Source organism: Grus americana, chromosome 7 (genome assembly GCF_028858705.1).
Source record: "Grus americana isolate bGruAme1 chromosome 7, bGruAme1.mat, whole genome shotgun sequence".
Classification (NCBI taxonomy): domain Eukaryota; kingdom Metazoa; phylum Chordata; class Aves; order Gruiformes; family Gruidae; genus Grus; species Grus americana.
This window is the reverse complement of record NC_072858.1, coordinates 9,660,257-9,683,301: the sequence shown is the minus strand read 5'-3', so window position 1 is coordinate 9,683,301 and position 23,045 is coordinate 9,660,257. Positions and strand designations below refer to the sequence as shown.

Here is a 23,045-nt window from a genome sequence, read left to right as displayed (position 1 = left end):
TTTGGGCCCAATCCTTCAACGCAGTATTTTGTGGGATGGGACTGCATTGGGTCAGGCACGAGGACTTTGTGGTGCTCGGGGGAGCCAGCCCTCCAGCATGGGTGCAGCTGTGCCCCTTGGTAGCTGTGTTTGCTACCAGGATGCTCCACAGGGATCAAAAGGCAGAGATGTGCTGGGGACAGCTGGAGCCGATACCGAGATGTTATAAAGCAGCCATAGGTGATGGGTAGCGCTGCTGGGGAAGGACAAAATCAAGTGCTGCTGCCCCTTCAGCTCAGAAAAACAACAGTCCCTAATTGAATGGTTCTTTTGGGGTTCCTGGGCTGAGGCTGACAGGACACTAACGGGCTTGTTGGCAGGTTTCCTAGGAAAGGAAGGGGAGCGGGACCTTCCCCAGGACTTTGTGCCGTAGGTACGGTGCCTTCCCAAGCTTTCTGCAGGAGTGGAGCTAGTAGTGGTACAGCCACCAAAAGGTATTTCACTAACATGTCTGGTTTGGCGTCTGTTCTGTAAAGACTGGCCTTAACCACTTTCTTTACTAACTTTTCCTTCCTTTCCAGCTAAACCCCCATCCTGGTTTCCCCTTCAGTGACTGCAGCAGGCACTAAGTGTTGCACACAGTTGCTATCTAGTGGCCAGAGGAAGGTAGGGGATGCATTTTTCTCTGCTGGTTTTGTGCAAGGGGACTCTGCTACTGAGGTACAGGTGGGAGTGAACTGCTCTTTTTCAGTGGGTTAGCTGTCTTAAAATTTTTTTGTTTGCAGTCACTATAGAGGACTAAATTACTTAAGATACAGTCCATTTCATACCTAAGGGACTTTTTAGTAACTAACAGGGGTTTGACGCGCTTGAAATCTCCTGCAAAGTAGAGCAGGGACAAGCTACATTACAAAGAAAAACCACTGGTAACATAATATACTCAACATTTTATTATAAAACCCTCTAAAGCGCCACTTTATAGGTCACAGTTACAACAAAGGAAATGCCTCGAGTTAGGAAAACAATGGGGACACAGAGACATTGTTTAATGTTTCTTTTCTGGGAATGTGTGTTGCTCAGGACTTGCCTACATTTACCATCCCCTGATGAAGATACCCCAGCAGGAACACTGAAGCTGACTGGGCTGTGGTGGGGAAAGCAGAGCTGCTCTCATCCGTAGCTGTCTCAGTATCGCTGTGAAATGTCTCAACAGCTTCTGGAGGACAACAGCGGGGTGTATGGTGAGGGCACGGTACTACACATATATTTAGGGTATAGAGAGGGTCTTCTGCCAGCTCATAAAAGGTCAAAACAAAAGCTTCATGGTGTCTGTGGCCTGCCGGTGCTTTTAAGAGGAAAGTCCCCTGGGTCCCAAGCCAGAAGTTTCAGTGGCTTATTTGCATGAGTTTTCCCTGTGTGGAAACCTTGCGTGGGGACAGGAGGAGCATCCCTTTAGAGGTGGCCTCAAGCCTGTCAAAGGTTTTCAAGGGTTAGGAAGGTACAACATTTTGCCTGTTTACCTTGGCTCTGGGTGATGCTCATCAGTGTAGCTGCAGGACCGCAGGAACAACCTAGCCAGGGTACCGGTGCTGCTTTAGCTTTGCAGGGTTGGAAAACTGCTGCAGCCCCCACAGTCAACCCAGTTAATGAGCCTGGGCTCCAGGGCTGAAGGACCATCAGAGGAGACAGGCAGAGGTGTCTCTGGGCCATCAGACATGACAGCAGGTTACAGGGAGGAGAAGGTGCATGGATTTCTGACACCCACCTTCTACACCCCTTCAAATTTCAACGTCTCTAACTGTAGCAGTCCCAGACGTCCAACATCTTTTATTACAAACCTTGGCTAGGGCAGAGGCCTGGGTTTTCTGGGCCACGCTGCCAGGGTCCAAAGGCTATATTAAGTTTAATAATTTAGAAATTATTAACAGCACCAAGATGGCCAGCAGCCCACCAGAGACATGGTGGTGTGACCTCACTTGCTGGGCCTGGAGGAGAGCAGGTCAGACTGCTCTGCCTTGCCTGCATGGAAGGGCTCCTTTTGCAGGGGATGCCTTCAGCAGATTGTACAGCTACGGCTCTGTGGGCACCAGTGAGCATCAGCAAAGTGGTGCTCCCAGCTGGGGCAGGAGCACAGGGACAGCTTTACCTCCCCTCCCCTGGGAAGGGGCAAGCCCTGAAGGATACATTGGGATCCAGCTTCCCAATCAACAGCTGAACAGGCCTGTGCCTTTTTTCCCCCCCACCCCCTGGAACAAACTCCTTGGGTGAAGCAGACCAAGATCTTAAAGAAAATTAACTGAATCTGCTTGGGAGATGATCTTCACCCAGAGGTCTTGGTGCCACCAGCCTGTAACACAGCTTACAGCACAAGAAGGTGAGCAGGGATCTTCCTTGATATTCTGGCAAATCTGCAGCAGGGTGGTAGGAGTAAACACATGCTGGGGTGCATTGGGACACTGATTAAAAATCCCCTGGACAGGCTGCTGTGTGCTTCTCATTCATATCTCAAGCATTGCTCAGGTGTGGGTGTCTCCCTTGACTGAAGGCTGGATGATCTGCAGCTGAGTGATGACCGGCAGCAAGATCGGTGAGCCTTGAATTGACTGTAATTTGCCATGACAGGTTGAAAACCACTGGGGTATAAAGAATAGCGGAGGCCCCTTCTGAAACCACTACTGTCACTAATATAGAAACCTTAACTCATTGATAAACCTTCAGAGTAGAAATACACAAAACACCCCTATGTACAGTAACATTCTTGTTTACATCAACTGGGTTAGGAATTTGATGCAAGGATTGCCACTGGTTGTTATTGTTTTAGCTACGTGATTGGGACTTGTCTGGAAAGAGCAAGATCATTTGGGATAATTTGTATTGGCAGCTGTTGACTCCGTTGCTGCATCTGAGCAGTTGGCGCGACGTGGAGGAGGCACTTGGTGTGTGGTTGTGTTGCACACCCAACCTCCAACTACAGATGATTGAATCCCCTTTGCCGTGCATGGGCAATTCCAGTCTTTAGTCCATCTCTGAAAAACGTGGTTCTAACTAGCTCCCTTCTTCTCCCATTCCTGCCAGGGAATAAAGGTGAATTAGACAAAAGACAACTCCAGCAAGCCACAGTAGCTGTAATGTGCACAGGATCAACCCAATCATCTGGTACCTGAGTGGTTTTGGCCATAGGGTGGTAGGTCAGGGATGTCTCTCTGTTATAACCAATATACACATTTATTCATTTAAATCACAGCCAGGGCAAAACCAGGTGAAAAGACCAGAGGAAAACAAGGCTGGCCTGCTCGCAGTGGTGCTCAGTCAGGGGTGCTTCCCAGACTGAGACACGAGACCCCCCCTGCAACCCCATACCACCACAGCCAGTCTGCTCCACTGCCAGGAGGGAAAAGCAGCGGCTGTCCCAGATACATTTTTCTCCTGTACCAAGTGGCATGTTACCTTAGCTTTCTGTAGGACTGTTCCCTTCCCCGTCACCATGACGGACAAAGGCCGGTTTTTTAAAGCCGTTGCTGAATTGACTGGTGAGTTCTCTGGGCTATTTGCCGGACTCGCACTTTTTGCCTGAATCTACAATAAAAATAATAGAAATTGTGTTGACTGTGAAGAGAGATTGCTGCCTTTCACCACCATCTTCTAGAAAAGCTCAGCATTCCCAGTCCACTTGCACTGAAAGGCATTTTTCAGTGACATGCTGATTTCAAAATACCACCATGATGTGTGGGGGGGTTGAGGACTCAAGCAGAGGTACCGCTCAGGCGGTGACCATCTCCATTTCATGGAACCAAGTTCACAGGAAGGAATTTAGATGCCTGAATCTCCATCCAAAAAAACACGCCTTGGTTCACCTGAGCGCAGAAGGAGCTCAGCCCAGACCTGCTTGACCCCTGTTACTCAAGGTCCCACAGGGAAATACAGCCACTCTCCTGAACCCCCCTTTCACCTCCCCCTCACTGCTGCTAGCTCATTATATTATTATCATAATTATTATCTATAATAAAAATATAATAATGAAATATTTATATAATATAGGAATATAAGCTATAAATATAAAAATATATTGTAATATTACTTTATTATTATTAGTTATAAGCGGGCTGAGATGGTACAACCACACAGCTGCCTGGAAGCTGCTGTGCAGCCCAGGGGTGCCTCCCACATACCCGGGGAGCTGCATTCTCCAGGTGCGTGGTGTCCACCGCAGTGCCCAGCGTCACGGGGCCGGACTCTGCCTTCTTCAGGTTCTCCTTCACCTCCACCAGGCTCAGCTCCAGGTCCACCCTCCGGCTCTCCTTCCTTTTGCACTCTTCTTCTATCTCCTTCAGCCTCTGCTCCAGGCTCTTGTCTGTGAAGGAAGGGGTAACTTGGTGCCAGCCAGGAACTTGAGGAGCTTGTGAGGTGAGCAGGGACCAGATAATGTCCTGTACGTTTTCCTTATATTTTGCCCCAGAGAGACTGTGACAGAGCAAGAGCTTGCTCTAGTGCAATTTGTGCTACGTGGTTTGGCTCAAAGTGCCAGGTCTCCTCCCCACCTCTTCTGGTCCCAGGTGGGCCAGCTTCACCCCCCCCCCCCCCCCACTTTCCCCATGGTCCCACCTTGGATCATTTCCACACATCACCCCTTGCCCTACTCTACCTGTGCTGCCCCCGAGCATTTCCTTCAGCTCCCGCCTCTCCTTGCGCAGCTGGGTGAGCTGAGCCCGGATTTCATCCTTCTCCTTTTCCAGCCGCTCCTTTTCCTCTGTAAACCTCTTCACCTCTGCCTCTGTCCTGTTCTTGCCCAGCTTGGTTTCCACTGCTGCTGCTGGAAACACAACCCACCCGAAAACAAGCTCAGCCGGGGGAAAAAAGCAGGAGGGGAAAAACCTTGTCAGGTGCTTGGAACCAAAATGAATGAGGGGGGTTTGGAAAGTCACCAACCAGGAGACTCACCAGCCCCTTTGGCACTGTAAAGCTACTGTATGGCAGCAGCAAACCGAACCACGGGGCAAAGCTCACACCTGGAGCACCACCTCCCTCCAAGCCCCTGCTGCAGCAGGACCCACTGGCCACCTGTGCAGCCCACTCACCTGGCACTGGCATCTTGGGCCGGTGTGCGGGCAGCAGCTGGGGACTGCCCACTGTCACTGTGCCTGCCGGCGGCTCAGGGGCCGGCTGGGGGAAGGCGATCTTTTGCTGCTGCGTCTGGATTTTGACGGTGGGCGCCCGTGGCAGTGTCTCATCAGGCTCTGGCTGCTCTGGGTGTTTCTGGAGGGGGAAACAAGGTGGGATAATGCGGTGGAGGGATCTGGCCTGCTGATGAAGCCTGGCCCCACTCTGCAGTTCAGGACAGTACCTGCTCCGAGGTCTCTATCGCCTTACTACAGGGCTCGGCTTCCTTAGCCACAGGGGCTGGCTCAGCTGTGCTCTCTGCTGCAGCCTTGTTGGCAGCCCTTTCTAGAGATGGTGAGCTGAGGGGTGAAGTCTGGCATGACTTCTTGCCAGCACAGTGTAGGAAGGACTTCACTGGGGTGAGATCCAGGTACACTCTGTCTTGGTCTGCCTCCAATTTGCTCTCACTCTTGGGTGCTTCTTCCTGCAAAAGGAGAAAGTTCCCCTGAAAAGGGACCATCTGCTGCAGCCCGATGTACGGGTGAAGTCTCACTGCAGAGCGACAGCATCACAGGCAATAGCTGGAGCATTTTTCCGTAAGCCTTCAAGTGCTCTAAAGGAACTAAGTCATGCCTTAAAGGGCTTTTTTGATGTACTGAAGGAAAGTCCCCTCCTGCTCTCCTTCACTAGGTCTTTCCAATGGTAGCAGCAGCCTCACCCAGGGATCTCACATCGTTGTACATCTAACAGCCCCTACCAGATCCTTTGCCTTTCCCAGGATAACAGCCCTGTATCCCAGCATGGCGCATCTTTCTTGTCCATACACACAGGACTTGCTCACACAAACATCAAGAGAAATTTTGATAGGCCACCAAACAATCCACCATCTGTCTCCAAATAATCCATGCTGTTTGCTGATGGAAACTGTGGGGTTTCATCCTGGCTGTTTGGGGATCCCTACAGCTGGAAACCTCTCTCTCCTGTTCCTTAGTGACTCCTCTCCAGCACCCGCTTCTGCCCCATTGCAAAAGCCTGGATTTCCCCAGGGGCTGGGACTCCCCTTTGCTGAGTTTGAAAACTCTCCCCTTCACTGCTGCAGACTCCCCCACCCAGATGTTCACCCATGGTCTCCACAGAGCTCGCTGCACCGGGGCAGCTGCCTGCAGCGCCAGGCACCTTACCACAGACAGGTCTGGCAGATCCACGTCGTCATACAGCTCCTCCTGCTGCATCCTGCCCTTTGGCAGATTGTCGATGTAGGTGTTGGGCTCAGAGTACTTCCTCTGCATTAAGCTGTGAACAGGCAGTGGGACATCCCATCAGGAGGGATCGGTCTCACTGCAGGGCTTCACTGTGCTGAGTTTTGGGGCATCAGAACACAGCGATCCTGGGGTCTGGGTAGGGCCACGTGGCTGGACGCAGGGGATGAGAAGGTAGAGCCATGCAGCAATGTGGTTGCTGCTCTGGCTGCACATTGAGCAGCACCCACCAGAGAGGGGCTACATCTCCCCTCTGCGCTTTTCTTTCTCACCCAGCCCTCGGGCACAGCACCACAGGCAGCACACCTGCCCTGTCCCAGTGGCATGGCAGCTCCATGAGCAGTATGGCCACATGCCCATGGCCCCGCACCCTCGACCAAGCCCACCCCACCAACCTGCCTCTGCAAAGGCCACCTGGGCACATGCCCCAACCTCGTGACAGCTGCGGCTCAGGTTAGACATGTCCTGGTGGGACAACAGCAAGTGCTCTTCTGTCGCAGACTGTGCTTTCAAAGAAAGCGACCAAGTCACAGCTGTGAATGCACCGCCTAACCCTGCAGCAGCCACCCTCTTGCAAGTGGAGGGACCCCACCACTCCAGCTTGCTTCCCCTCCACCCCACTGCAGCCCCACATGTTACCACTGACGTACAAGAAGGAGTTCTTTGCAGCGCTCACAATGCAGGAAACCCGGTCAGCATCCACGTAGTCGTAGGTAAATTCCTCTGGGTCTGTTTTCGAACCTGACTCTGACAAAAGGAGGCCCAGCCAGTGGCCCATTTCCTCCGAGGACTTCGCCTACAAGGTGATCAGACAGACAGTACAGGTTGCAACAGCAGCTTCTCTGCACTCCCAAGGCCGCTGCTGACTACGCTGGCAGTCCTCTGGGCTTGCAAGGGGAAAGACGAACAGCCAGGTATTTATATTAAACCTGAGACTGCATTAAAAGAAGAAATACCGCTCTGTATATAGACTGATTTGCAGATTTGGAAGATACATGAATGCAGCTCTTCACTTAACGCCTTCCTAAAATTTCTAGTCAGTCTGCATTTTCCTTTCAATGATGACCAACTCAGCTGCCTACAAGAGTAAGAGAAGTCTCTGTGGCTGGAGATGCTGGCGGGGAGCTGGCTTTGGAGAGGAAAGCATGCGGGTTTTATTTTGCACCAGCAGAGCGCAGCAATGGGATTGCCAAACACCGATGTGCAAGGAGACCCGAGCACACCAGGGAGCCTGCGAGTTCCTTTGCCAGAGCCCAAACCCCTTCCAGGGCTGTTTGCACAGGGGAGAGGGGAAAGAGAGGGTTTGAAGTGGGATTAGAGAAGAACTTCAGAGAGAGCCCCTCGCTTTAACGTGGTCAGTACCAAATTCCCAGCTGCAGTGAACAGTCTGACATTTTGCAAAATATGGAGTTAAATATGGTGCCTTGAAGTCAGCTCTAGCAAATAGCCACATGTGCTTCCCAGTAGCGGGGGATTTCTACCTGAAGCAAGAAGAAGTGGGCTGATGCAGCCATTTTTACATCTTTTGCTTTAATTTGAGGAGTTAGAGCAGTAAGCAGAAAGTAAAATTCAGGGCAAGTGAATCCCAAACCGGAAGGTATATTTTAAGCTTCCAATCTGTTTTATTTAGCAGAGCCTTCAGTCCCTGGGAAGCCCGCCAGCCAGCCAGTCTGTACGTTGAGTCTGACATCCCAACAAAATACAGCTTCTTCCATTCACAAAATGTAAATTTTCCCAGCACCTCTTCTTCACATCTGTAATTACGCAAAATTTCTTAAACACAGACATACCCTGAATCAGGAGCTAAACAAAAACACCTTCAAACTTCATGGCAGGCACTTGAAGTCCGTTGTTTAGCTATAAATATTCCACCCACTGGAAAAATACAGGAAATTGCTCACATTGTCCACCTCCTACTATAATCATGCTGTCGTCACAGAGAACTAAGATTAGAGATAAACAGTCCAGGATGCAGGCAAAGGAAAGTAACAGATGGAGATGAATTCACTTGCACTTTCAGGGGCAGATCTGTGATCGGTCTACATGGGATGCATGACCCATGGCTTTGGGACTCTCTGTTTTCAGAAGATGAAGCTCTCTGTTCCTCCTAACCACAGACTTAAATCCCTAAAGTGGCATTCCTCTCATCTAACGTTAACAATCTTAAATGCATCCTATATTATTTGAGCATCCAAGCTTATCCTATAGTCAGTGGAGAGAGATGGGCACCTCCAGAGGACCCTTCATCCCATCCTAAGATGAGTGCCTAAGATGAAGGCTGAACGGTCCTCTGGAGGCACCAGCATCAGACAGAGCCTGGATTACCAGCTAGGTGGGACACCTCCTAGGTGACCACAGGCAGATGAACCAAAGTCCCATGCTTCAGGTTCTGTTTTGCTGGACTGAGGGTTCCTCTGAAGGACCTCACCAGCATTTAGGCCTACTAAAACACCCAAGCTGATGACTTAAAGCAGAACTTGCTTGGAGATATACACCCTACCTCTAGAATGACCCGTTCTTCCCCATTGTGCAGGATGCGGAAGGAGTAGAGATGATCAGGGCTTGGCTCTGGGATAACTTCACAACCTGCCAAACTCAGGGGTTGCTGAGCCAGTTTGCTTCGGTTTTTGTCCTGGTAGAAATGGAGGTGACCGTCTTTTATCTGGCACCAGCGGGACTTCCACTGGCTGTTCACTAGCACGTTCAGGTAACCTGCAAACAAGCACAGGTTACTTAAGCATATTTTCCACCTCACAGAGAGAGGGAATCCAAACTCATTTGTATGCACAGGGATGTCTGATGAGTAAGTTCTGAGATCACTGCACAACAAAGCCACAGGCAGCAACGAAGAGCGTAAGCACAAAGACAAGCTGTCCTGTCCATACAAAACAGGGTGAAAAGAGTTAAAGATCTGTTCAAAATGAGACCCTTGAAATTCAGGTTAGGTTTGGAGCAGCAAGTTGGCTTCAGGTGGTTGGACAAAGCTGCTCCCAGATGGTGAATACCAGCTGACCCACACAACACTCTCCCTGCTGACTCCCACAGCCTGGGCTGATGCCCAGGAAGAGCAGCACAGATGCCCCCTGCGTGCTTGTCTGGTATTACCTGCCCTTCCTCTTGGGTCAACCTGTGAGCTACTGCCCGCCCTTGTAAGCCACACAGTCACCTTAATGTGTAAGAGGCACCACGATCTGCAGGGATTTACTGGCATGGACCAAGCACACTGGCCTCTTGCCTCCCCCAGCAGCGCAGCCTGGCACATGGGCGTTTGAGGAGGACGATGCCTGGTGCTCATCCTGCCCTGCACACTGAGATCCAGCCCTGAGACAAGTCCCTGCAGGGGAGTTCGTGTTGCCACTTACTGGAAGTCTCCAGGGATCTCTCTGGGCTATCCAGGGAGCTGGATTTTTTCCTTCCGAGGTTCATCAGGTTGCTCAGTTTCAGGCCAGTTGTGCCCTTCTTCTTAACTACCAGAAAAGAAAAAGAAGAGACGTGTGTGGCTTTCCCAAGCCATAGCCAGACACACAGCCTGTCCTAGCTGGGTGTACTGCCCCAAAGCTGCCTGCGCTGCCGTCCTGCACCCAACAGCACCGTGGCACACACATCCCTTGCAGAGGGAAAATCTGCGACTCAGGACAGGCTGTAATAGTCCAAAGCCCAGGGAGATGATGAGCAAGACGGCACCAGTAATCTCAGTCAAGTGACTTGCCGAAGACGCTTCATCTATATTGCTTTAAACTTGGGTTAGTGCTGACCAAACGCCCGTCACTGCTGGAGCTGCAGGAAGGCTGTTTGCACAGGTCTTGCTGCGCAGGTGCCAACCTCTCTTCACTTTCTTAAACTAAAAAAAAAAATTGAATTAAAAACCATTATGCATACCTTTACTGCCTTCAAGTCTTTTCCTTTCTAAAAGAGGGACTCAAGGTTGGGAGGGGGAAAGCCTATGCCCAAAAAGCGTCTTCAACTTTGCCCACCAAGCACGTAAGTCAGTGCATGAATATGGCTGGGTAGTCATCAGGGATTCCTGATAAGAACTCAAGTTGAATGTTTTTAGTCCAGATTTTCTTTCTCTGTAGCATAACAAAATGATGAAGTCCCAGTGCAGAAGGACTCAGCAAAAGAGCTCCATCATGTTAGGTGACTCCAGTGAGTCCTCAGCATCGATTTCTCTCTCTCTCATATGCAGATGGGTCCCACCATCCTTCTAACAGAGCATCTTCTCTTATAATGTACTTACCTACTTACCTACCCCATCTTATAGATGGAGAATGGAGCTTAAAGCCCAGAGTCAGAAGCCCTATTGCAAAGGTGTAACTCTCCCACTGGAGACAGCTCAGCATTTCACACGTGTATTCTCAAGTTTCTCCACAGACATCTCTGAGGAAAGTCACTTAGGTTGCATTTATGCCTTCTCAAACTGTTCCAAAGTGACTTGCCCTGAGTCATGCAGGATCTGCGTAGTAGGGCAGGTATTACACTCGGGTTTCTCAAGCCCTATCCTAACTATCTAACTGTTGAGAAATCCCAACATCCACATGTCACTATGGAAAAAAACACTGAAATCAAATTCACATGTAGCTTTCACCCTGCATCAGGTCAGTTTGGGGTGGCAGTGGCAGGAGACACCATAGAACACTCGCCGTACATGCAGGGTTGATGGCCCACTTTCCCCCCCATTCCCAGGGTGCAGTTTTACCATCTTTTATCTCTGCAATCTCTGGATGGCCGTCCGTGCTGCTCCCGCTCTCGGAGGCTACAGAGTACCTCTCGGATACCTCCACCTGTCAACAAACACCAGACTCAAGCTCCACAGATGCACGTGACCCATTCCTCCAGCCACCACCCATCACAAGTGCCTTTTCTCCCTCCTAAATTACAAGGTCCCACTCTCTCCATAGCAGGTGCTTTCATACAGACATCCCCTGCCCGCCCACTCATGCTTTACCCTCCCAGTTGTTTCTCAGCCTCACATGGGCTGATCCAACACACGAACCACCCCAGCTGAGCTTGCCTCTGAGGTGATGTGGTGGCATTGGTGGCACCTATGGCCTCCTGCCCTGCAGCCTGGCTGCTGGGGGCATTTGCTAGCCCCACAGGAGGGCATGGGCAGAGGAACTGACCAGGTGCCCAAACAGGTCCATTTTGGATGTTCATCAGAGACTTATGAAGGTTTCTTTCTCCTCCCAGTGTTTTGGAACAAGAGGACTGTCACCTAAACCTGGAGTAAAGGCTGGCCCAAGCCCTGGCATCCAAGGGTCTATGTCCCTTCCAAAGCTCTTGGTGAGCACAACCATCCTGCTGGATGAGATAGTGCTGCTGCCCTGTATGGAGGAGACCCCAATGCCGAGTCAGTCTGGGGAGAAAGATGTTGCAACAAAATTAAGATCACAAAAGAAAATTAAGATTGTTCCAATAACGCTCCTTTTCAGCAGAACAGGGGTCTGGTTACATTCATATCAATCTTTGCTCCGATAAAACTACTGCACCTACAGCTATTATTTATTAAAGGAACAGGGTGGCAAAGCCTGAGTGCTAGTTGTCTCTGTGGAGACAAGGTGTACCTTTGGGTAACTGAGACGCTGCGAATCCGGGATGTACTGGTTGCCTTCATTGCCTCCTTCGCACAGCAGACCGCTCGTCTCCTGTATTACCTGTACGGAAGGGGAAGCCATAACCTGTGAGAGAGCTGCAGTAACAGGATGAATACTTCTCCCCAACCCAGGCAAAACCACAGCAGCCCGGAAGACCCACAGTTTATGCTCCCAGCAACTCCAGGGACTTTGCTGGTGTTGCAGCAGGCAGCCAGCAGAAACTGCTGGATCTGAGTCAGCCAGGGAGAGGCTGCCAGCAAAGGCGCCTCGCAGCCCTGCTGCCACCCCAGGCTCCGCGAAAGCTCATTCTTCTGCTGCCATCTCAGCAGAAAGGGCCACATCTCCCCCGTCCTCAGCCAATTCATGTTGGGCACCCACCCCAGACATCCCTCCTGCTGCAACAGCTGGGCTGGGAAGTCCCTCCATGGCCTTCCGCATGCAGAAGGCAGCAGGGAGCTGCAGGAAGAAGCTATCCCGGGACATGAAAATGAAGTGGTGTATTTGTACACGGGCTTGCAGTGAGGAAGGGAGCCAGAGTACGCGAGGACAGGACTGAGATAAGATATGGTCTCCCAGCAAACCCAGGGCAGAATCATGAGACCACCAGCAGGGCAAGCCCCAAAGGCATCACTGACCCTGAGCCACTGCTCTGCCTGGTCTTTACTCTGCAGCCCCAGCACAATGACATCGGCATTCATGGGGATGATCTTCAGCTTGTGCTCTTTCTTCCTCACTTGCTTTTCCTTGTGAATGACAGTGCAGCCCAGCAAATTCACGTCGAGCTGAGGGCTGTGGTCTTTGGAGCTCTTGTAGCACTGGGAAAGAAGACAGGAGGGCAAGTAAGAAAGAGACCGAAGAGGAGCCATCCCTCTCGCTTGCTGGCGAACTCACCCCAGAAGTGGCTCAGTGCAACCACACGCATTAAGTGCACTGAACACAAGAAGGTCCTACACGTCCTACAAAGCTGTCACATCTACAAAGACTACACAAAGGACATCTCTATATGTATAGAGATACACCTACATCTATGTACATGCATATATAGTCTGAATATAGATACTGCTAGAGGGTCAAGTATGTGGTTAGCCAGTGGGATAAGCATTCCTTCTGCTTAGCCATCTCAGAAGACTTCCCCAAACAACATCTCTAGGCATTTCGGGAGTTTGAGATTATGTCCCCATCAGCAGCCTCATGTTCATGTCCCTTCTGAAAATGCAATGAGATCCCCAGATCTCTGGACGTGGTTTCCGACGCATTACTTCTAGAGCTAGTTTGTTTTGCCAGCTAGTTAATGTGGTCTGAGGTGCTACTTCCCTCCCCAGCTCATGAAAACAGGTTATTTTAGGCAGAGAGTGGAGGATCTACCCACCAGCAACCTGGTATCCTTGATAATACACAGCTGTTTTGCCCACTGTCCCAGCCACTTCTTTCGCCACAGGAATGCACAGATGCGGGCGTCCTTCATCAACTCAATGGTGGCCTCTGTGGATGGCCACTGATGGGTCGCTGACTTGCCTTTACTGCTCTCTTCTTCATCATAAGATTCATAGGAGCTACTAATGGCTTCACCATCTTCTATAACAAAAGCAAAGCTTTATCATTAAATACATTCCTAGGACAACTTTGGACCTACTGCTTGCCTCAGCCATGCTCACACATGCAATAGCTTCCAGCATAGGGACGTGTCTTTTGAGGCTCTCCTACAGGAGGATAATCAATATGAAAATAACCCTCATAGATCCTTTTTTCTTTCTAGCCCAATATTAACCTCATTGCAATGTTTTGTGCCTAATAGTCTTAGTTAGCCAACACTCAAAAGACACTTATCAGTTGACCACAAATTTGAGAACACTCCCTTAGACATTTTCTGATGTTTGCTCCTTTTTTTCCACCCAAAGATGCTTTTTCTACTTTCCACTTCAGGCCAAACACAATTTTTAAGACAACAGCAAGCTACAATCAGCCCTTGTCCTCTGAATGTCAGAAGTAAAAATGGTATTTGCGAGGCCATGCAGCAAGCGATGATCTATTGTATTTGAGATGTCATTCTGCTTTCCCCCTCTGGGCTAACAGGTCTCTCTCTCTCTCTACTCAGCATCTAAGGGACAGCAAGGGGCTTTGAAGTAATCCACTGTTGCAGCAGCAAAAATTAGTCCTAAGTGGCAGCTGTAAATAACAGTAGTCACATTTTTCATGTTCATTCTTAAATGGATTACTACTTTGTTAGGATGAGTTGGGATTTTCAATAGCCAGCTCTAATGTATTGTAGGTTATTCGAATTTTTAGCTGATAGGAACAGCTGGTCATTGGCACCAGATTCATCAGAAACAAGGAAAACATTCCCACTGACTGCAGGGGAATTTGCAATGTTCTGCTGGTGTTTACAGTATGGCTTTTATTCACAAAGTAAGCTCACATAGCAAGATGGTAAGATTTGGGCAGCATCTGTGTAGGGTTTTGTGTTCTTGTCCTACCAAACAGCATGGAGGAATATCATGAAATTTCTCTCACCAGAATTTAATCTAATTTTGATTCTCATCAAATCTTATAATCCATATAAAAGTAACATCATTGGATTAGTGCAAAATAAAAAGAGGAAAAGCAGCCAGAAAAAAGGAAAAGAAAAATAAAAAAAGCATTAGGAGCATCACTGAAGAACATTTCTTAAGTTGGGCTTATTTGTTCTTAAAATAAAAGGAACTGAGATGCAGTAACAAAGCTACAGCCTTACCCTCAGTCTCTTCTGGGGAAATCTCAATCTATAACATCCCTCAAGTGATCAAAGCTGCAGTAATTAAACAAACTTATTAAAAAGCAAATACTCCCTTTCAAAGTCTCTGAATGGTACTGACAGCACACTACTGGCTTACCATCTCCATACCCTCAACCTATTGAACTGTCCATCTTTTATGGGAAAACATTACCCTCCCCATGCATTATCGCTACGCAGACCTTGTCCACAGGCACCCTGGGCAGAAATTCAGTTGGAGTAAAAGTGTTGATGTTTCTCATCCCTATAAATACCAAGAAGCTGAACCTCTGCACTGCTAGGGACCCTTCCTTATGGAGCAGCAGCAGCAAGGACGCCTAAGGGAACCTCATCTTCTAAATCTCTCTCCTTATCAACATGGGACTATTGCTAACTGCCCCTCTGGCCACTTTTGGGCATCTCTAGTGCCCCTCACCTAGGCCTTAGATCTCAGACTGCCACTTTTCTCCTGAGGGAATAACATTTTTCTTCCATGCTCTCAGCAGGAAATCTGGCTGCTCTTTTGTGCATCAACCTCAAGTACCTCATGAGATGAGCTATTCTCTACTCGAAGAGCGGCAGCCATTGCTGGCCTGGTGACACTGCTACAGCCTCATGATGGAAAGGCATTTTCCAGGCTGTGTAATTGGCTAACTGGGACAAATCTTGCCTGGCTGACTCGAGACAACGCTGCCGTCACTACTAGAGCTCAGTCAATCCCAAGTCATACAGCTCAGGCACTTCAGTAAAAGGTCTCCATTTCCACGTACTGGTAGTTTTAACCAAGAGCATAGTTTCATCCTCTCATTGAGGTGACATCAGTGGCAGCCATGTTCTCGTATGTCCTTGTCTAGATCCACCTCTGCTTTCTTGTTTGTCTTCCCAAGGAGCTAAATCAATACTGTGGCGCAGGAAGCTCCAACCATCCTGTACACCAGAGCTTCCTCTGCCTGAGCAGAGCACCTACAACTTCTGCTGAACAGCTATTTGTCAATACAGCCAGGGTTACCACATATTGGCTCTAGATCAGTCACCAGAACCAGAGGAATAAAAGCTAGGGAAGTTCTCTTCTTTGCCCTCTTGAGCATGTGGAAGGCAAAAAAAAAATGCCACCTTGTGTAGATTCAGCATGGGCAGAGAGAGGGGAGAGGTGGTTACCCTCCATGCATGTAATGGTCAATGTCAGGGGGAGGCACCTGATCATCTTTGCTAAAACTGAGGTTTAAAAAAACCAAACCAAAACAAAAAACAAACCAAAACAAAATCCCCCCAAAACCCCCAAAAAGGGCACTTCATGTTTTGAAAGCATGCCATACCCATCGTTATTGTGGCATAAATAACTCCCTCAGTAACCTGCAACCCTGGCCTGGGTCCAGCCGCCGCAAGCCTACCAAAAAGACCTGCACAGTCAAAAGGAAAGAGAAAGGGAGACAAAGAGAGAAAGCCACAGATAAGCAAATGTGGAGAACAAGGGCGTCAGTCTGGCTCAGCCCCGTGCTCCCCCCTCGGCCGGTGAAGCTGTCCTGTCCCCACTGCCAGCGGAGGAGCACACCGTATGGCGAGACTTCAAACAGGGACAACGTTTTCAACCCACTCCCTCAAACGAGGCAATTCCCTTTAAAATAGAATCATTGTCATCGTAATTAAAATCAGCCAGGGCAGCTGTTTCAGCCAGAATAATTATTGTGCAGTTAGCAGTCAGGTTGCCCCTTGCATTTTCACTCCATTTCTTATTGCACCCTTCACTGATACAAATGCAGACGAGGATGAGGACGATAACGGTTTAACACATTTCAGCCCAGGAGGAAAGCGAAGCAGCAGCATTTGCTGGAGCTGTAAAATGAAAGGCAGAGCCACCCACAGCAGAAGGGCGGGAATCCTGCTGATGAAAGAGGGACCCCGAGACCCAGTGGACTCCCCCATCTGCTTCATTTCAATTAATTCATCCACGGTTTGATACGCTGCCTCATCATCCCACCTCTGATGCTGCATGAATCCTCTATCTCCTCAGCCCATCTGGAGGCTTGCTTTGATGTCCTTTCTTGGCAGTGCACCCACTAATTTTAGTGATGTTCCTATTTTTGTTTGATTTCACTACACCCATTTGTTTGGAGACGTGTGGGCTTCTTCCACGGCTTGTGCTGTAATTCTGACAGAAACACCACCAGCAGCTCCCTGGACCTCCGGCCCCTTCCCTATCCAGCTCGTGGGGAGAGGGGGGCGAGCACAGAGGGCTTGGGGGGGTACTGGGGTCAGGCTTTAGCATCTTTGGCCAGGGAAACCCACACATGTCCATACTGCCCTTTAGCCACAGCAGTCACACCACGGCAGCTGCTAGCAATGAGCATCACTCCACGTAGGACAGGTACAGGGCAGTATTGCCATCTGATAAGGAGGGGGGGGAAGGGATGAGGAGCCCACAGAGATTCTCGGTGACATGAGGCCGCTTTCCTTCTCACGCAAACCACTTTAAAAGTCATTGGCATTATAGCACACACCAGGCGGTTTGCATAGAAGAAGGGACCTGCTGGGGCCCGCAGAGGGGACCACGGTCGAGCAGTCACAGGAGGCAAAGGCGCCACACACCTCGGCGGCGAGGGACTGCCTGGACTTGCACATCCCATCTCTGCTCACTTCATGGGCTCCTATCTCCGCTTGCTGCAATATTGGTCTTTAAAACACTGAGCCCACTGGTCGAACAGCCATTCACGGCAGCCACAGACTGCCCCATTTTGACAGTGCTCCCACCATACGGGGCTCTTCTCTCTTTTTCTGACCATGTTTGCAGGGCTCTGATCTCTGGATTCCTTAGGCATCTGACTGGCGTGGATTTCAGTGGATGCTGGGGTGTATTTGCATCTCTGAGCAGTAGGTTACCAAGGAAAAGCAGAGCTTTAAGCTGGGTGTTGTGCTTATCACTCCCACCAGCCAAGGCTCTCAACGTGACGCGAGTTTACGGATCTGCCTGGGTAACATAGCCTGAGCTTCCCAGCACGTGGATCCGCGGCTGCACGCCAGCTAAGCTGGTCTATGCCTTTATATGCCATGCCTCTTAGTGTGTTATCCTCTTTCCCAATGTGCAGCAGGGGAAAAAAAGTCCATTTATCTTACAGTGCAGGCAACTGGAAACCCCCCGCGGGGATGAGGCTGCAGTGACCTGCGCTGCCCCAGCTGCAGGAGGGCTTCACCCCCCTGTGCCCTGCCCTTGGCCAAACAACCCAGAGCGTTTCTGCAAAACCCAGCTGGCATCTAACTACACGCGGCAAAACAGGGGGGACCTCTCCTCTGCACCAAATGGCACGTTTCACCCCGGCTGTGATGAGCCTGCACCTTTTCCCACCCAAGCTGGGCACAATCTTCCTGTTCACCACCGTAATGCAGTTGCAGCCAAAACAGGATGGTTCAGGGAAACGAAGATCTTTCTGCATCTCCCTTTTTTGTTTAGCACTGTAACTCCTAAGCCAGTGTGAGAACAGCAACCCACACTGAGCTATGAGCTGTCCAGAGGCACCAGGTACACAGAGGCAGTGGGGGCTGTTCGGATACACCCACCCCTGGCCACTTCAAGCAGTGGCACTGCTGGTGCTTCCCTGCCAGGCAGCTTCAAAGCCCAGTGGTGCACACTGGGGCTGGAGAAAACTCAGTTTCTCTCATGAACAGCTCAGAGTCAACAGCCAAGGGTTTAGATCCAAGTCTTTTATCCTTAACTCTCACTTCTCTGCTTGCCTTGACTCTCCCCGCAGAGCTCTGCCCCACACCGTGTACGTCATTGCACCCCGCTTGGCTGCAGTTGAGGCTGATGAGCAGAGATCTGCTTCTGCAGCAGAGCGATATAATCTGTCTCATTTGGGCTTAAATGGATTATAAAGCGATGACAAGATCAGCTCTGCTATCAGATCAGAGGAAGGTAATCTCTCATGAAGGGTGTTCACTGAAAGAAGGATGCAGGAATGCATCTTAAAAAGTGAGAATCTGGGAGCTCAGCCTGCGGGCAGCAGTCTCCTCCCGCGTGGGACAGGTATCGGTGGCACGGCTGAGGACATCGCTGGGAGGTGCCGACCCAGGCAGTGAGCAAGTGTGTACAGAGGGAACCCACGCACTGTCCCCTCACATGAAATGTGACTTTTTAATCAAGTTCATAGATGGTTAAACTGCCACAAGAGACAGAGCTGAATAAATAGACAATTATAAAAAATGGTTATCACGTCTAACAGACCAACAGAGTCGGATTTTGAGCCCCAAAGGGACGATTAGAGCACTAGGACATGAATGCAAGCCACCACAGCTTCACTACTCACTCCTGAATAGAAACCTGCATTTGGCTACAGCCTACCTCCAGAAAACCATCAAGACAAAGAGAACCCACAATGGTTTATAATATTTTACAGTGAAGCTATATCAACCCAGACATACTACTTATTTCTACAGGAAACTTATAAAATTGAGTAATTCATTAGCCTCTTCTTTCCAACTAGCATTAAATCTGCAATATTAAACGTGACCAGCATCAGAAAACAAATTTGTCACACAAGCTGTAAGAAACATCCACGTTTTCATGTACTCATTCTCATAAACCTCAAGTCCTCCATCTCCCACAAGAAACCCCCCAGGGAGTCATATACCATTTACAGAGACATCATATGGCTCAGCCTCTTCATAATATCCCTCTGGGGATTCGATCTTGGGGACCGGAGGTTGTTTTGTTTCGGGAATCTGCAGAATAAATAAATATATAAAAGCACAATTTAAGGTAAAAACAGATGCTTGAAAACAATGGGGCATCCTTCTTTTTTTTTAGCACTAAAGTGCATCCTAGTGGATGAGACCTTTTAGATGTGTACACCAGGTTTTCCATGTAAACTGGTTGAGATGACAGGGAAGAAAGAGACTGCTGAGGGTTTCCAGTACACAGTTAGCTCAAATATGAAGGAGTTCTTTGAAATTAGTGTATAATTGTGTCTTAAATATTATTTTCTTTCATTTTGCTGAAAGCCCTGGGAAGATCAGCTCATGCATTTCCTCAAAAGCAGCAATTCCAACCCATTGGCCTTACCGTGAACTGAGACTTCTGCCTGCTGCACTGACCCCCTCCCCTAAGTTGCTCATCGTAACTGGGGATGATCCTCTGTGCTATTGATTATCTTAACAGGGAACCAGAAGGGCGGACGTTTGGTGCAATCCTGGCTTTACACTGAAAAGTGTAGCCTCAACCGTCGCTGTTTGTGTCTCCAAGTCTCTGACTGATAGCAAACCAACAGCTGGAAATCTCTGCTTTAGGAACTATATCAGGAATCTTTAATTGTGCTCTGAGCAAAAAATGAAGGAAATGGATAAACTACAGTGATGGAAAATGAGCCTTTGAAAAGAGTCCAAGTGCTGGAAAATCCCTGTGGTGCCTGCCAAACCCCTCCTTAAACACAAGCAAGGGCTGGCAGGAAAAACAGTGCCTTGATCCTTTAGAAACAGCAGCACATGAGAAAAAAAAAAAGTGAAGCTAATAAACAAACTTTTTACTTTTCAAGTAATAAGCATGGCTGTTGAACGTGAGACAGCGGAGCCGAAGATCACAGTAGGATGAGAGCACAGCTTACACTCTTCTCAAAACACATGGCATCCCACCTCTCCCATCATGATCTGACAGTAGCGTCCTCCCGTTCCCAGTGAGGTGTCCCCTCTCCTCGCCCAGGTCAAACCACACACAGTCATCTGACAACGGTATGCTCCGGCTCACAAGGCTTCAACTGGCTTCTGACCGAGACCTGAGCAAATCCTGGACAGGATGTTCAGTGTGTGCAGGGTTAAAGCCCCGCGTCTCCCAGGAGGACAGGCAGAAGAGCAGGTCTCTCTCTGCAGAGAGAGCAATGTTGAAGGTCATGGACCATGCACACTTCTTCATGCTGGCCCATGTGATTGCTCCTGGTGGCCTGGAGAAGAGGGGCCACCTGGGCACTAGCACTGCAGAACAGTCTAAGGAAGGATCAGTCCCTTTGCAGGTCATGCCAGTATCATCAAATGCAGGTTCAAAGCTGTCCGTGCTACCCTGGATATTTCCACCAACAGGTACTGCTACCCAGAAGTAGGAAGGAAGCTTTGAAGGAAAAAAATGTTCTGGTCAGCAACTGCCAATGAAGGGGGATGCCGCTGAGCCTGGGGGAGCTAGCTACCCTGACCACGCCGGCCCAAATCACGTGTCTCTGATCCCTGATGGGCAAGCTGCACGTGGCTCTGCCAACCTTGTAAACTCCTCAAGTGTCTTGGATGAAATCTTCCTACATGGGTCTGCCAGATGCTGTGAGCAGACTCTGAGCTTGCTTTCCAGAGCCACGTAGGACAAGCTGCTGGAAAACACTTGCCTCCAAATACTTAAAGATTTAGGAACTTGTTCTAATGTGTTAAATTAAAGAAATAAAAATAAACCCAGCCACTCCAAAGCTTTACTTAATCCCTTCCCTGGCCAGGGAATGTGTCTGCAATTGCCATCTGTGGTGGCCTCCTGCGTGTAGCCAGCTCACGTTGTGCTACAACCATAAACAAATTGTGTAGACAAAGAAACGCTGCGGGTTTATTTGACACCATCCCACAAATGTCAGGGAAGGAGGGGCAACAGGGAAAGGGGCAGCTCTGTTTTGTTTCCTACGGACAATGGAAGCCAACAGGGACTAGGTGGGACTGCACCTCAGCTGCCCCAGAAGTTATTTTTTTCTCTTCTCTTTCCCTAAAGGCATGGAGTTGTTTTGTCTCTAGCTTAAGTCAAAGAGTACATGCTGCGTTACCTAACCCAGGCTGGTCCTCGTGGAATATTTGCCTGTTGCATTATGACACATCGGAGCATGCAAATAAAACCATCTTGGGCATCCACATCCGCACCGCGTGACTTTCTCAGTGGATGGCTGCAGAAAGCTGCAGAGCTGCCAGGGCTACCGCAGATGAAAGGACACCGATGTCTGAGCCACAGCCCACAGGACTCATTGTTTAAAGGTTGCTTTGGGACAAATCCAAAGAAATTAGTGGGATCCAGCTGGGCCACCCCTGTTGGGTTGCCCATTGACTGCTGGGGTCAGTGAATACCACGGACAATCTGCTGTGCAGTGCTTTATCACCAAATTTCTCCTCTGCCTCAAAAGTCAAGTGTAGAGCAACACCACGGGGTGCCTTAACATCACCAAACCACAGAAAACACAGAGCTAAAATAGATATATTCCGAGGTCCTCTCCTAACCTCCCCATTTCTGTGTAAGGAGTTGTGCTCTCTCCTCCACCACCCAGGTGGCCATGGCTCCTGCCTGTGTCAGGAGCAGCAAACATGGACAGGGAAGATTCATTTCCCCACAGCAGCCACTTCCACACACTACCTGGGACTGCACCAAAGCCCTCCCCAGCCCCACTCCTTGAAGTATGCTCAGATATCTTTGCTGCTGACAGCTCACTGACGCTCAGATGCTCACAGTGAGGAGATACTTGATTGCTTTATCCAAGGGAGGTTAGCTCCAGTGGTAAGCAGGTGGGAGAAGGTAGTTCCCAGCACAGGCCTGGGAGAAGACAGATGGCTTAGGTACCCTTCTCAGCTAACATCCAAGATGGTTTTTTCCCCAGTTCCCTCATTTAACTTCCTGATTGCCCTATCAGAAAGCTGGGCTGCACCATGCACAAGCAGAGATGCCTTGGGGACACCTGGCTGCTGCTTCTCCAATCTTGCCTTCATTCCACTGCACCACCATCCTCCTGCCCACCTCCATGCTATGGCCACCACCTCCTCCGGCTTTAAGAAGCCCAAAGCCAAACAGTGATTCCTGCTCTGGTCGATGCTCCCAGGCGACTATCCCCGGCTGGCTGTGTGGACAGGGTCCCCTCAGGGCTGGAGCAGCTCCCAGCACTGTGTCCAGGGGTTTGCCGGCTGCATCCCGTCCTACCCTCTTGCTTTCCCAGCTTCTCCAGCTAACTCCAGCTGAGCCACACAGTCCCCTGGGCAGAAGTCCTGGGGCCTCACCCCACATCCTCTTTCCTGGGAAAGGAGCAGATCCTCCTCTGTGGTTGATGGATGCACCAATGCATCCTCCTCCATGCCTCCCCCTCCTCCCCATCCCACTCCCTGCTCTCCTTTCCTTTCGCATCCTGAAATCCCAGCTACAGTGATTCCCACATCTGATCAACTACGGAACAGCAACATCCGGGGTCTCGGGGACGACCCATGTCTCTCAAGGACAGCCGGGATGACTTGCTGGCATGGAGACAAAATCCCACTGAAAGCTGATGGTGTTGAACTGGGCCCTGTCCAGATTTATAGCTGCCTTATGGAAAAATCTACAGTGCTGGCAACTCCTCCTTGCAGACCTGTGGGCTGTACAACCAGCGTAACGCCCAGCACTGTCAC

At 49.8% G+C, this 23,045-nt stretch overlaps 1 protein-coding gene across 5 annotated transcripts in view; it reads right to left on the bottom strand.

Moving 5' to 3' along the window:
- Positions 1-914: 914 nt before the first annotated feature.
- The window catches only part of AFAP1L2 (actin filament associated protein 1 like 2), a 72,035-nt gene continuing 49,904 nt past the window's right edge, over positions 915-23,045 (bottom strand). The window contains exons 5-20 of one of the 5 annotated variants that reach the window (XM_054832394.1): positions 19,298-19,388; positions 15,992-16,075; positions 13,296-13,501; positions 12,562-12,741; positions 11,897-11,986; positions 11,032-11,116; positions 9,698-9,802; positions 8,836-9,047; positions 6,986-7,131; positions 6,258-6,369; positions 5,321-5,560; positions 5,055-5,232; positions 4,622-4,789; positions 4,149-4,330; positions 3,427-3,555; positions 915-3,047 (exon numbers count right to left, since the gene is read on the bottom strand). In XM_054832394.1, coding sequence (XP_054688369.1) covers positions 3,021-3,047; positions 3,427-3,555; positions 4,149-4,330; positions 4,622-4,789; positions 5,055-5,232; positions 5,321-5,560; positions 6,258-6,369; positions 6,986-7,131; positions 8,836-9,047; positions 9,698-9,802; positions 11,032-11,116; positions 11,897-11,986; positions 12,562-12,741; positions 13,296-13,501; positions 15,992-16,075; positions 19,298-19,388 — 2,235 coding nt within the window. In that variant the 3' untranslated portion in view covers positions 915-3,020. The remainder of the gene's footprint in view (positions 3,048-3,426; positions 3,556-4,148; positions 4,331-4,621; positions 4,790-5,054; positions 5,233-5,320; positions 5,561-6,257; positions 6,370-6,985; positions 7,132-8,835; positions 9,048-9,697; positions 9,803-11,031; positions 11,117-11,896; positions 11,987-12,561; positions 12,742-13,295; positions 13,502-15,991; positions 16,076-19,297; positions 19,389-23,045) is intronic. The other 4 variants (XM_054832396.1, XM_054832395.1, XM_054832397.1 and 1 more) reach the window with 4 other exon arrangements.